General features: G+C 54.9%; 1 protein-coding gene across 1 annotated transcript in view; it reads left to right on the top strand.

The window, feature by feature from the left end:
- Nucleotides 1-13348, top strand: part of Foxk1 (forkhead box K1) — a 91195-nt gene extending 77847 nt beyond the window's left edge. Inside the window, exons 4-9 of the mRNA XM_004671311.2 lie at nt 1319-1465; nt 3798-3991; nt 7754-7920; nt 8010-8294; nt 10605-10829; nt 11258-13348. Of these exons, the coding sequence (XP_004671368.2) occupies nt 1319-1465; nt 3798-3991; nt 7754-7920; nt 8010-8294; nt 10605-10829; nt 11258-11550 (1311 nt within the window). The 3' untranslated portion in view covers nt 11551-13348. The remainder of the gene's footprint in view (nt 1-1318; nt 1466-3797; nt 3992-7753; nt 7921-8009; nt 8295-10604; nt 10830-11257) is intronic.
- Nucleotides 13349-14882: the final 1534 nt, after the last annotated feature.

A 14882-nucleotide genomic window follows, 5' to 3' on the forward strand; every position in this document is an offset into this window, starting at 1 on the left:
TCCCTTCCCATGAGGCATAAGGTGTGTTTTGTTTGTAGCGCAGGCTGGCCTCAAACATCTTGAACTCTTTATCCTTGTCCCTCAACCTCCCAAGTCTTAAGAATAAAGCATGCACCATCACACCTGGCCACAAGTGGCTACTCTGAATTATCATTTTAAAAATAATTTTATTTATTTGAGAAGAGGAGAGAGAGAGAATGGGTGCATCAGGGCCTCTAACTACTGCATATGAACTCCAGATGATTGTGCCACCTTGTTTATCCTGATTATGAGGGCACTGGGGAATCAAACCTGGGTCTTTAGACTTCACAGGCAAGTGCCTTAACCACTGAGCTATCTCTCTCCAGCCCTTGAATTATTTTTTGCTGTTATGCTTCGCTGTTGTGTTTTTTTGGTTTTTGGTGGGTTTTTTTTTTTTTTTTTTTTGGTTTTTGTTTTTGTTTTTTGGTTTTTAGCTCTTGGGGTTTTTTTGGTTGGTTGGTTGTTTTTTGTTTCTGTTTTTTTCTGAGGCAGGGTCTCACTCTAGCCCTGGCTGACCTGGAATTCACCATGTAGTCTCAGGTTAGCCTTGAGCTCACAGCGATTTTCCTACCTCTGCTGCGATTAAAGATGTGTGCCACCATGCTCAGCTGCTTTGCTTTTTTTTTTTTTAATTTTTGTTTATTTTTATTTATTTGAGAGCGACAGACAGAGAGAAAGAGACAGAGAGAGAAAGAGAATGGGTGCACCAGGGCCTCCAGCCACTGCAAAAGAACTCCAGGTGCATGCGCCTCCTTATGCATCTGGCTAATGTGGGTCCTGGGGAATCGAGCCTCAAACTGGGGTCCTTAGGCTTCACAGGCAAGCGCTCAGCTGCTAAGCCATCTCTCCAGCCCCTGCTTTACTTTAAAAAAAAAATTACTTATTTCAAGAAGAGAAAGGGAGAATTGCTATGCTGGGGCCTTGTGCCACTGCAGATGAGCTCCAGATGCACATGCTGCTTTGTGGATGTGGTTTGACAAGGGTACTGGGGAACCGAAACCTGGCCTTCAGGCTCTGCAGGCAAGAGCTTTAACTGCTGAGCCATCTCTCCAGCCCCACGCTGCGTTGTTCAAGACAGGATCTCACCCTGCAGCCCAGGCTGGCCACAGTCCTTCCGCCTCAGCCTCTTGAGTGCAGGGTGCTAGGATTCCAGCGTGTACTGCCACACCCCGGATGGACCAGGCCGGGTCACAGGATGGGTTTAATCTAGGCATGGGCACTTGTGTTGGGACCAGGCGGCATGGGCGGTAGGATTCGAGCCCGGGCCTCCCACTCACCCTGCGCCCCGTCTCCCCAGGACGAGTCAAAGCCGCCATACTCCTACGCGCAGCTGATCGTGCAGGCCATCTCCTCGGCCCAGGACAGGCAGCTCACGCTAAGTGGCATCTACGCCCACATCACCAAGCATTACCCTTACTACAGGACTGCTGACAAGGGCTGGCAGGTGAGGCACTGGTGACCAGAAGGAGTAGCACTCGGCTGACTTGGCACCTCACAGGACACAAGCCGGGAAGGGATACAGAGCGTTTGCACACACAGCCTACAGATCCTCGGCAAAGTCAGGTCCACAACGCCGTCTCACTGTTTTGTTTTATTTTTATTTGTTTGTTTATTTAAGAGAAAGGGCAAGAAGAAGCAGATACAGAGAAGGGACATCTCTCCAGGCCCTATTGTGTTGTTTTGTTGTTGTTGTTGTTTTTCGAGGTAGGGCTTCACTCTAGCCCAGGCTGACCTGGAATTCACGATGTAGGCCTCAAACTTACAGCAATCCTCACACAAGTGCCAGGATTAAAGGTGTGTGCCACTGTGCCTGGCTCAGTTTTAAAAAATATTTTATTTTTATTTCTTTGAGAGAGAGAGAGAGAGAAAGAATGGGTATGCCAGGACCTCCAGCCACTGTATACAAACTCCATGTATGCGCCACCATGTGTGTATGGCTTATGTGGGTCCTGGGGAATCGAACCTGGGTCCTTTGGCTTTGCAAGCAAGCACCTTAACCACTAAGCCAACTCTCCAGCTCTCTTTTGAGGTAGGCTTTCACTCTAGCTCAGGCTGGCTTGGAGCTTGCTCTGTAGGTCCGGGCCAGCCTTGAACTCATGGCCATCTTCCTACCTCCACCCCCAGAGTGCTGGGATTAAAGGTGTGTGCTACCTTGCCCTGCTTTAAAATGGTCTTTTTATTTTTTTATTTTTTTCCATTTGTTCTGAGACAAGGTCTCTCACTATATCCCATCCTGATTAGAACTCAAGGAAATTGTCCTGCCTCGGCTTCCGGCATGCTTGGATATCAGGCATGAGCACCACACTGGGCGGCGGCGGTGGTGGTGGTGGTAGTGTTTTGGTTATTGGAGGTAGGGTCTCACTCTGGCCCAGGCTGACCTGGAATTTACTACGTAGTCTCAGGGTGGCCTCAAACCCATGGCAGTCTTCCTGCCTCTGCCTCCTGAGTGCTGGGATTAAAGGTGTGCACCACCACACCTGACTTGTTTTGTTTTTAATGTTTATTTATTTGAGAGAGAGTGAGAGAGAGAGAATCGGCTCACCAGGGCCTCTAGCCACTGCAGGTGAACTCCAGACACATGTGCCACTTTGTGCATCAGGCTTTACATGGGTACTCGGGAATCAAACCTGGGTCCTTAGGCTGTCTAGGCAAGTGCCTTAACTGCTGAGCCAGCTCTCCAGCCCCACCATGCTGGTTTTTACTTTTTTAATGCTAACTGGGTGCAGTAATCCCACGTGTCTTCAGTAACACCCTGTATATATCCTTACATGCAGCAGTTCACGTTCATGAGTGGCGTGCATTTTGTCCTTTCGAGGATTGTAGAGCTTCTGGTATATATCTGGCAAGCATTGTTCCATTTTCTTCTCTCGGTTGTTACTGTTTTCTGGTGGCTAGTTTATTCAGAAGAGGTCCATTTTTGTGGGTTTTGTTGTGTATAGCTGGTGCTGGTCATTGAACCCAGGGCATCAAGTATGCTAAGCAGGCACTCTGCCACTGAGCTGTACAGCCCCACGCAGGACAGGGTGTTCCATGTAGCCTAGGCTGCCTTGAACTTGCAGTCTTCCTGGCTTAGTCTCCCAAGTGCTGGGATTAGAGGTGTGCACCATTACACCCAGCTTTCAAGACTTTTTTTTTTGCATGTGTAATATATGAGGTGTAATACATGGACATGTGTGCAGATTCATGTGCATGCAGAGGTCATGCACACATTCATGTGCATATTCACACATGTGTGGAGGTCACGTGTGTGCAGAGGTCATGTGCATGTGCAGACTTACACGTGTGCAGAGGTCAGAGGAGAGCTTCGGGTGTCTTGCTCCATTTTTCACCATGTTCTCTGAAGGCAGAGTTTCTCTCTGATTCCAGAGCTAGTGATTTTGGGGATCCCCAGCATTACTCGCACCTCCCCACAGGACTGGAGTCACAGACATGCATGGTCACAGCCAGATGTTTATATGGGTGCTAGGGAATTGAAGTTGGGTGGTCATGTTGAGCCATCTCTTCAGCTCCCTCCGTGAGCCTCCATCTTTTCTGTGCGCCACGTCCTGTGCGCTGTGTCCTTTGCTGTAAGTAGCAGGCTGGGGTTTTCTCCGCAGCATTTTCATAGAAGTCCCTTCATGCCCCATGCCCCCCCACACACACAGTGAAGCACAGACACCTCACAGCCATGGTGCCCATCATTGGTGCCAGCCATTTCTACTGTGGCGCTCAGGTTGTGGGCTGGGCCCTGCCTCTGATGGGCCATGACCCACGTGTCTCTCTCTCTCTCCCTGCAGAACTCTATCCGACACAACCTCTCTCTGAACCGTTACTTTATCAAAGTCCCCCGGTCCCAGGAGGAACCTGGGAAAGGCTCTTTCTGGAGAATAGACCCCGCCTCCGAAGCCAAGCTCGTGGAGCAGGCCTTCCGGAAACGGAGGCAAAGGGGTGTCTCCTGCTTCCGCACCCCCTTCGGGCCTCTGTCCTCACGGTAAGCCCCAGGTGACGCGGGCTCACGGGATCGGCCTTGCCACCTGTTTTCTGGGAGAATGCTTCCTTCCCTTAAACTTTTTCTGGTTTAGGTTTTGGTTTTTGAGACAAGATCTCACTCGGTAGACCTAGCCAACTGGACACTCTTGGCCATTCTCCTGCCTCAGCCTCCCCAGGGCTGGGCTTGCAGGTGTGAACCACCACACCTAGCTCTCAGACCATGAGTTGTTAATGAGCAGGATGCCAACTGTTCCTCTGGTGCCTTCCACAATGGGCATGGCCTTCGAGGTGATGGCACATACTAGGGTCCTAAGCTTTCCGTTGACTAGCCCACTGCTCCTCTAAATGTCAGCGCCTTGAAGGGCAGGCAAGGAGTGGCGCTGGCAGAGCTGAAAGCCACCTCTACTGGTAACAAAGTGATGTTGCGGTGCCCGGCATCCGCTGGCGGTGGGGTTAGGAGCATGGTGGCTCCACGAGCAACAACAGCTGGGGGAGGCCTGCATTGCCACAGGTAGTCCTGGGGCGTAGGTACTGCCCTGGACCACCACTGGTTTCTTCCCAGAAATAGAAGCCTGGCTACAGGCTGTCGGATGCATAGCTCCCCGGAGTCCCTGCACCTGCAGAACCGGGCCCTGACGCCTGTGGTCTCAGAGCTCGTGTCGCACTGAGCCTGGCCCTGACGCCTGTGGTCTCGGAGCTCGTGTCGCACTGAGCCGGGCCCTGACGCCTGTGGTCTCGGAGCTCGTGTCGCACTGAGCCGGGCCCTGACGCCTGTGGTCTCGGAGCTCGTGTCGCACTGAGCCGGGCCCTGACGCCTGTGGTCTCGGAGCTCGTGTCGCACTGAGCCGGGCCCTGACGCCTGTGGTCTCGGAGCTCGTGTCCCGGGCCCTGACGCCTGTGGTCTCAGAGCTCGTGTCACACTGAGCCGGGCCCTGACGCCTGTGGTCTCAGAGCTGGTGTCACACTGAGCCGGGCCCTGACGCCTGTGGTCTCAGAGCTGGTGTCACACTGAGCCGGGCCCTGACGCCTGTGGTCTCAGAGCTCGTGTCGCACTGAGCCGGGCCCTGACGCCTGTGGTCTCAGAGCTCGTGTCGCACTGAGCCGGGCCCTGACGCCTGTGGTCTCAGAGCTCGTGTCGCACTGAGCCGGGCCCTGACGCCTGTGGTCTCAGAGCTCGTGTCGCACTGAGCCGGGCCCTGACGCCTGTGGTCTCAGAGCTCGTGTCGCACTGAGCCGGGCCCTGACGCCTGTGGTCTCAGAGCTCGTGTCACACTGAGCCGGGCCCTGACGCCTGTGGTCTCAGAGCTCGTGTCACACTGAGCCGGGCCCTGACGCCTGTGGTCTCAGAGCTCGTGTCGCACTGAGCCGGGCCCTGACGCCTGTGGTCTCAGAGCTCGTGTCGCACTGAGCCTGGCCCTGACGCCTGTGGTCTCAGAGCTCGTGTCGCACTGAGCCTGGCCCTGACGCCTGTGGTCTCAGAGCTCGTGTCGCACTGAGCCGGGCCCTGACGCCTGTGGTCTCAGAGCTCGTGTCGCACTGAGCCTGGCCCTGACGCCTGTGGTCTCAGAGCTCGTGTCGCACTGAGCCGGGCCCTGACGCCTGTGGTCTCAGAGCTCGTGTCGCACTGAGCCGGGCCCTGACGCTCGTGTCACACTGAGCCGGGCCCTGACGCCTGTGGTCTCAGAGCTCGTGTCGCACTGAGCCTGGCCCTGACGCCTGTGGTCTCAGAGCTCCGTGTCGCACTGAGCCGGGCCCTGACGCCTGTGGTCTCAGAGCTCGTGTCACACTGAGCCTGGCCCTGACGCCTGTGGTCTCGGAGCTCGTGTCGCACTGAGCCGGGCCCTGACGCCTGTGGTCTCGGAGCTCGTGTCGCACTGAGCCGGGCCCTGACGCCTGTGGTCTCGGAGCTCGTGTCGCACTGAGCCGGGCCGGGGGAGGAGCTGTGAGCGACGACTGCATCTGCACTCAGCTCGTCCCCCGCCCAGTCACAAGGGCCAACAGAAGGTTGTGTTCTTGCTCTTATTTGTTGTTGTTAATCTTAGAGGTCAGACTAAGGCCCTCACGCTTACTACACAGACTGTACCACTGACTAAATCCCCAACTTCTCACCTGCAGATTCTAGGTGAGCATTCTAGCATTGAGCCATGTCCCTGTCCCCTCATTGGGGAATGCTAGGCAAATGCTATATTGCTGAGCTAAAGCCCAATCCCTTACCTGCAGATTTTAGGTTAGCCCTCTTCCTTCAACTCCTGACTCTAGGCAGACCCTCTACCCTTTAGCCACACACACTTCTAGCCCCTCACTGGGGGATTCTAGGCAGGCGCTCTACCACTGAGCCACAACCCCAGCCCATCACTGGGGGATTCTAGGCAGGCGCTCTACCACTGAGCCACGCCCCCCGCCCCTCACTGGGGGATTCTAGGCAGGCGCTCTACCACTGAGCCACACCCCAGCCCCTCACTGGGGGATTCTAGGCAGGAGCTCTACCACTGAGCCACGCCCCCCCCGCCCCTCACTGGGGGATTCTAGGCAGGAGCTCTACCACTGAGCCACACCCCAGCCCCTCACTGGGGGATTCTAGGCAGGGGCTCTACCACTGAGCCACGCCCCAGCCCCTCACTGGGGGATTCTAGACAGGAGCTCTACCACTGAGCCACGCCCCAGCCCCTCACTGGGGCATTCTAGACAGGAGCTCTACCACTGAGCCACACCCCAGCCCCTCACTGGGGGATTCTAGGCAGGAGCTCTACCACTGAGCCACGCCCCAGCCCCTCACTGGGGGATTCTAGGCAGGTGCTACCACTGAGCCACGCCCCCCGCCCCTCACTGGGGATTCTAGGCAGGAGCTCTACCACTGTGCTAAATCTTCAGACCTTTTTACTATTCATTTTTATTTTTTAAAATTTTAATTTATTAATTAATTATGTATTTACTTGAGACAGATAAACAAAGAGAAAGGGGCAGACAAAAGAGAGAATGAGTAATGAGTATGGGTGTGCCACGACCTCCTGCCATTGCCAACACACTTCAGACACATGTGCCACTTTTGTGCATCTGCCTTTTACATGTGTGTTGGGGTTTTGAACCTGGGCCTACTTCTCATTTTTAGCTGGGGTCACATTACTCAGGCTGGCCTTGCGTTTATTCTGTAGCCCAGGAAGTCCCTTAACTTTTAATCCTCCTGTTTCAGCCTCCTGAGTAATGAGGGTGACAAACAACCCTTTGCCATCGAGCCTGGCTAAAAGCTTTGTCTTGTTGTTACTGTGTTGAGGCAGGTTCTCCCTCTAGTCCAGGCTGGCCTGGAACTCACTGTGTAGCTCAGGCTGGCCCTGAACTCACATCAGTCCTCCTCCTTCAGCATCCCGAGTGCTGGGATTAAAGGAGTGCGCCACCGTGGCCCACTAGCTTTGCCTTTTAACACAGGCCAAGCCATTGGCGGAGGCTGGCCGGACTCCCCGTGTGCACTTGCTGGGAGGCGGAGGCGCAACTGATGTAGTGTGCCCCTCCCTGCTTAAGTGGCCACCGCTCCCCTTCCTAGTCCACACCGAGCACAGCTGGCCGTGCTGGGTCTTTGTCGCCGAGTATGTTAAAGCTGGGAAACCCTCGGGGGACTGCGGGGGAGGGGGGTGACAGAGAAGCCCAGGAAGGGTGGGACAGGGATGTGGGGTGGACATGGAGAGTGTTGCTCGTGGTTAAGGTCCTCTTCCGTGTGCGGCGTGGTGACTTGCCACCATGGTATGTCCCTTCCCTTTGTCTGTTTCAGGAGTGCTCCAGCTTCACCCACCCACCCTGGGCTGATGTCCCCTCGTTCCAGTGGCCTACAGACGCCAGAGTGCCTGTCTCGGGAGGGCTCCCCCATTCCACATGACCCCGACTTGGGGTCAAAGTTAGCCTCTGTTCCAGAGTACCGATATTCCCAGAGCGCCCCTGGTAAGGTGCATCCCACCCTTCCTCCCTGAGCATGGCAGAACTGAGACTGTGCCACCTGAGTCACGATCCTCTCTATGTCCTCCCTGCAGGCTCCCCTGTCAGTGCCCAGCCGGTGATCATGGCTGTGCCTCCCCGGCCTTCCAATTTAGTGGCCAAGCCTGTCGCCTACATGCCGGCCTCCATAGTAACCTCACAGCAGCCCTCGGGCCACGCAATCCACGTGGTGCAGCAAGCCCCCACTGTCACCATGGTGAGGGTGGTCACCACCTCTGCCAACTCCGCCAACGGGTACATCCTTGCCAGCCAGGGCTCTGCTGCCAGCTCCCACGATGCAGGAGGCACAGCTGTGCTGGATCTGGGCAGCGATGCAAGAGGTAACGTGGCCACAGGCTGCTGGGACCCAGTACACAGGTCACCGCTGGGTACCGTGAGCCTTGGCTGTGGGTTCAGAGGCCACCTTACAGGGCAGAGGGTCAAGGGACATGGGTTTTGGGTCTTGTACTACTGTTCCTTGGGTCATGGCCTTTGAAGGCCAGCAAGGGCTGTCCCCAGGTATGTGTTCCTTTTTCTTTTTAAAATAAAATCTTGGGCTGGAGAGATGGCTTGGCAGTTAAGTGCTTGCCTGTGAAGCCTAAGGACCCTGGTTCGAGGCTCGCTTCCCCAGGTCCCACATTAGCCAGATGCACAAGGGGGCGCACGCGTCTGGAGTTCGTTTGCAGAGGCTGGAAGCCCTGGCGCGCCCATTCTCTCTCTCTCCCTCTATCTGTCTTTCTCTCTATGTCTGTCGCTCTCAAATAAATAAAAAAAATTTTTTTTTAAATAATAAATAAATAAATAAAATCTTACTAAGTTATCTAGGCTGGCTGGCCTTATCAGTACCAGGATTATATGCATGAGCCACCATACCCAGCTCCTAAAAGGAACCTGACCCTGGGGAGCTTGAAGGTGGACAGTACACCTAATTACTTCTATGACAATACTCAGCAGTGACTTTAAGTTTTAAAGTCGTCATACTGAAAAGGGTTGGGGGCTCGGTCCAGGCCTGTCATCGCAACTGCTAAAGAAGTAGAGATAGGAAGATTCCAAGTTTGAGGCCTGCCAGGGTTGCAGAACAACTTCAAGGTCAGCCTAGATAACTTATTAAGACTTTGTCTTTAAAAGGGGCTAGAGAGATGGCTTAACAGGTAAGGCATTTGCCTGCAAAGCTAATGGACCCAGGTTCAATTCCCTAGGACCTGCATAAGCCGGACACACAAGGCGGTGCATGCGTCTGGAGTTTGTTTGCAGTGGATGGCGTGCCCATTCTCTCTCGCTCTCAAATAAATAAAAATAACTAAAAAATATTTTTAAAAATGAAAGAGCTAAGGATATAGCGCAGTGTTAGAGTTGCTCGCCTCACCTGTCTAAGGTCTTAGGTTCGATTCCTACTACCACAAACAACAAAATGATCACAGAAGCGGCCTCGTGTGTGCACTGCCGTGCTTTACATTTTTCTAAAGTTTTGGGGTTTTCTTCCTTCCCTTTATTTATTTATTTATTTATTTTTGCGGTGTGTGTGTTCTCTTGATGCTACAGACACACCAGATGCTTGCGCCACTCTGCGTCTGGCTTATGTGAGTGGCTTGGAAATTGAACCCAGGCACGCAGGCTTTCCATACACGTGCCTTAACTGCTGAGCCGTCTTCATAGCACCTTCTTTTTAAATTTTCTTTTCATTTTATTTTATTTGCAAAGATAGAGAAGAAAGTCAGAGGAAAGGGGGGGGGGAATGGGCATGCCAGGGCCTCTACCCACTGCAAACAAAGTCCAGCTTCAGGTGCCATTTTGTGTGTCTGGCTTTATGTGGGTACTGGGGAATGGATAGTCCCTTCTTTTTAAAAAAAAAATATTGTATGCGGGGGGCCTAGAGAGATGGCTTAGCAGCTAAGGCACTGGCCTGTGAAGCCTGAGGACCCAGATTTGATTACCCAGTACCCATATAAAGCTAGATGCACAAGGTGGCACATGTGTCTGGAGTTTGTTTGCAGTGGCTGGAGTCCCTGGTACACCTATTCTCTCTCTCAAATAAGTAAATAAAATATTTTTAAAAATACAGTGTGTACTGGTATGAATGTGTGTGTTAATGTGAGTGGGCACAGACGTGCCATGGCATGTGTAATGACATCAGACAACTTCTGTCCGACCTTGAGTCCCGGTGTTTCTTAGTGACCACACTGCACGTGCCTTGCTGGCTGGCCTGCAGGCTTCCTGCAGCTCCCGTCCAGCCTCCCTTCTCACCATAGGCACGCTGGGATACAGACGTGCTGCGAGTCCAGCTCTACGTGGGTTCCAGGGATCTGAGCTTGGCTTGCCAGGATTGTAGCCCTAATTGGTTTTCTTCTATTTAAATATTTGTTTTATTTATTTAAGAGAGGGAGAAAGAGAATGGGCACACCAGGGCCTCCAGCCACTGTAAACGAACTCCAGATGCGTGTGCCTCCTTGCACATCTGGCTTACATGGATCCTGGGGAATCAAACCGAGGTTCTTTGGCTTTGCAGGCAAGCACCTTAACCGCTAAGCCATCTCTCGAGCCCCAGACTGGTTTTCTTTTGAAACAGTTTTCCGTGGTGGGGTTTGGGCCTGAGAAGCAGTTGTGCCGAGGCTTGGGGGACAGTGGCCTCTGACTCAGGGCTTTCTCTGCAGGTTTGGAAGAAAAGCCCACTATTGCATTTGCCACGATCCCCGCAGCCAGCCGAGTCATCCAGACGGTAGCCAGCCAGATGGCCCCAGGGGTCCCTGGACATACAGTCACCATCTTACAGCCTGCCACACCAGTGTCCATCGGGCAACACCATCTTCCGGTCCGGGCCGTCACTCAGAATGGAAAGCATGCTGTACCCACAAATAGCTTAACTGGCAACGCTTACGGTGAGGCTCCAGCTTATTCTCAGCCCCAGCCCTGGCCACTGGGGCTCCAACCACGGGCAGTGTAGCCCATGAAAGACCTATCTCCTCTGGTCAGTTCAGTCAGCTCCAGGCAGCCCTGTGGCCATGTAGGGAAACAGCTATAGAGCTTGCCCTCACCTGGAGTGATAGCAGAGGGCAGAGGACTAAGTCAGGCGTGGAGGGCAGGGTGCTGGTGGGTGGGCCTCTGTGTGTTTCCGGAGAGAGAGAGGAGGCCCTGGTGTGTCTCTAGAGTGACAGAAGCAGCAGGCGGGCGGGGGCTGAGTTCAGTAGGAGCCAGGCAAGCAGCTCGTGTTGGACAAAGGAGGAATAGAGACAGGCCTGTGGCTCTGCCCTTACTGCTCGGATGAACCAGTGGCAGTCCTTAAGCACCCTCCTCTTCCTCCTCCCAGCCCTCACCAGCCCCCTGCAGCTTCTGGCGGCCCAGGCAAGTTCATCCACGCCGGTGGTCGTCACGCGCGTGTGTGAGGTGGGGCCCGAGGAGTCAACCGCAGCGATCTCAGTGGCAGCCAGCTCCACGCCCAGCCCAGCCACCTCCTCCTGCACCACCACCGCCGCCTCCGCCTCTTCCACTGGGGAGCCTGAAGTCAAGAGGTCCCGGGTAGAGGAGCCCAGTGGGACGGGGACCACACAGGCCACACCAATGGCAGCCACTGGCCCCCAGGGCCCGGGCACAGGGGAGTGAATTCACGCGTAGGAAGGTGGAATGGGACTCGTGCCACCAGGGGCCCAGGCAGCCAGCAGCCGCACTGCACTTGCGGACCCAGTCAAGAAGCTCGCCGCCGCCTGCAACACGCGCGCCTTGCGAGTGGCCGCCACATGTGGACACTTTCCATTTTTATCTCCTGTCCTCCCGTGGTTTGAAACAAAACACATAAACACGTTCAGACAACTTGATTGTATGATTCTGGGGATTCTGTGTGTTTATTTCCCCCTCTGTCACACCATCGCCCCTCCTTGGCCCTTAGGACGAGGGCATCGGGAGAAAGTGTAGCCCAGCACCTCAGGAACCCATCCCCACCAGGCCCCACGAGGACGAGTCCACGCCCCAGCACTGGGCAGAAGCGCAGCAGTGTGGAGCCGTGACACTTCCCACCGGAGCCAGGACTGGGGACAGCTTCCTGTTTGTAACTGATCGGAAGTGGTCAGGTGCAAGGCAGAAACTTCCAGGAGGCAGGCTGGTGTTTGCAGGGTTTTGTCCTCAGAATGACATGTCAGGTCTTGACAGTGACTGGGATCAGGGAGATCTAGTCTGGCTTTCGACCTCAAGTATGTCTTGTCATGTTTAAAAGTGGGATTCAGGCTCATCAGACGTCCAAGACAAACGCCAAAGGAGCCGTGTGTCTTTGGGGTTTCCTTCCGTAGACATTTGGGCAGCCACAGGATGGTCGCTCACCCGAGTTGGCCTCAAACCGACATGCTGCTCTGCCTGGTAACTGCAAGAAGAATCGGTGGCTCCTATGGTGCAAAAGGCTTTGAGGGGAAGCTCAGCCTAGAGCCTCCACCCACGTGACCAGAGAACTCCGGGTGGCCCCAGGTGGAAGTCAGCTGCTTGGTTGGCAAGCAGGACATTGCGGTGAGCGTGCCTCTTGAAGAAAGACGGGACAAGCCTTGTGTTCCCAGCCACTGGTACGTCCGTGGGATGCCATGCACTTGCACTGCCCCCTTTCACATTCCAGTGTCCTGACCACCCTAAAATCTGCCCAGTGTTTGAAATTGGAACCGTTTCTTCAGCCCGAAGCCATTTAATGGAAAGGACACTACCTCCCCAGGCAGCAGTCGATGGATGGGCCGTGCCAGCTCCACCAGCTTTGATTGCAAAAGTGGGAAGAAAATGACAGTTTGCTCCAGTCACGACCTGAGTGTCCAGGGACAGCCCTTCACATGCCCAGAGAAGCCTACCTGTGTCACTTGGACACTTGCCAAGTCACAGGAGCTAAGCCCCAGCCATTGAATGCTCAGCTTAGTTTGGGCATGAGACGTGAGCCCTAGTGCCCACCGGAGACGGCTTTCCGGAAGCAGCCACACACGGCAGCCGGGTGCAGATGGGCTTCAAGATGGCCAGTCACTAGGTATTGGGCCTCCTGGGGGTGGGCCACAGGAAACAACAGCACCTTGGACACAGAGTCCCAGGAGGGATGGCCTGTCCTCCCACTGCCAGAAGCTTCCTCCGTGTGGTCCCCGTGGAGAAGCGCAGAGATCTGGGGTCCTGGACAGTGTATGAGGGGAGAGCGGCCAGTCTCGCAGCTTTTCCCTGGAGTGGACTCCATTCATTGGCCTGGAGGCTGCCTCCAGGCTCGTGAGCAGAGTTGACGGTCAGATACGATGAGCCCACACTCCATTCTTCCACTGCCGTGTCCCCCATCTGCAGTCACTAAAGTCCCTTGCACCAGGGACAAGGGCAGAGTGTCTGCCGGCCCTCTTGCGTTGTTTTCAAGCCCTGCAGCCGATCATTTCTAGAGCACTATACTAGTAGAAAGTAAGCTCTGTTTTTGAAGTCCTGTCTTCTGCCTGGGAGGTTTCAGAGGCTGGGGGTCCTTTGCAGTTAGAGCTGCCCCATGGAGTGAGGTAAGGGCTCTATTCCCACATCCCCAGCCTCCGTACCTGGTGTGAGCATGGGCCTGGGGAATGGCAACAGAGCTGCTGTCTGAGTTACTCCCCTGTGCAGAGGCCACCCAGGCCAGAGTCCTGCCTGGCAAGGGTCACCTGTCACTCTTCTCCTTGGTCCATCGTCACGATGGATTAAGATCGTTGACTGTCCTAGTGGGCCACAGGAGCCACAGCGAGGCCCCCCGCGTGGAGCCACTGTCCCAGCACTCTAGCTCTGACGCATTTGCCGTGGCTCCTGAGCTGCTCTCCTCTCTGTCAGGGGTCCTCACTGCTAACACTGGCCCAAGAAAAAAGGTGGAAGGAAGTGGGAGGAGAGAGCAGGAGGCGAGGAGGACAGAGACGTGACCCCCACATCGTTCCTGCTGTGGGGACAATTTGTGGCCCCAGGTTAAGGCAGTGTGGGCTGGCCAGGAGCTGGGAAAGCAGTTTGTTATCTGCCAGGGTGGCACATCTGACTCATGCCAAGTGGAGCTGGCCTGCCCCGTGGAGTGAGACAAAGAGCTATGTCCAGTGTCCCCATTCCTTGTGCCTGGTGTTAACTTGAACCTCCCGTGTCCCTGGGATGAGCATGGGCCTAAGGGAAGGGAGCAGAGCTGGAACCTTTAGCCAGAGACTCAGAATGGCCAACCCCCAGAGAGGACACTCAGCTAGCCAGAACACCCCACGAGTTCTGAGTCACCAGTGGTTTCAGCCAAGCTGTTGATGGAAGCCAGAGTCTGGGCACAAGGTCCAGGGTGGCTGTTATTTCCACTGTGTGGATGGGCTTGCTGTGGGTGGGCTGACCCCCACCCCGGGCCTAGGGGTCCAGTAACGGCACAGATACGGAGCCTGGGGGCCCTGCTCCTCGGTCACACGGGGTCTCCCGGCTCGGTTGTAGCTCACGGCCCAGCCGATGGCTGCTGCCTTTCCCTGTTCTGGCCTGCACTCCCCTGGCAGACCAGAGACCTGGCTGTCCATGTATCCGTTCCTTCTGCTTGGTTGGTACTGAAGACTCACGGAGGCAGCTGGTGCCCCTGGCTAGGAAGTAAGTCACAACGTTGGCATGATGATGCTGATGTGGGAGGTGAAGACATCCTGTGAACTGACCTTTCTCGCTCTCTCCAGCTTCCAGCCTGACATCCAGAGGACAGAGTGTAGCCATCGGAAGCTGTGGCACCTTGAGTTTGTCACTCTGTTGGATGCACCCCTGTCTTAGCCTTTAACGACCTCACCACCTCACCACTCCCTGCTGCGACCCTCCCAACCCCCCGCCTCCCGCTCACTGCCGAAAGGCTAGTTTGAAGAGCCATTCAGCTAGCTCCTCAGAATGTTTCCAGAGAGCTGGAAGTGGTCAAAACCAGGTGGTGGGGTCAGCCAGCCTCCTTTGTAGAGACAGAGGGCAGGCCTCCTATGGGGATGGGGAGAACT

Source organism: Jaculus jaculus, chromosome 2 (genome assembly GCF_020740685.1).
Source record: "Jaculus jaculus isolate mJacJac1 chromosome 2, mJacJac1.mat.Y.cur, whole genome shotgun sequence".
NCBI lineage: Eukaryota > Metazoa > Chordata > Mammalia > Rodentia > Dipodidae > Jaculus > Jaculus jaculus.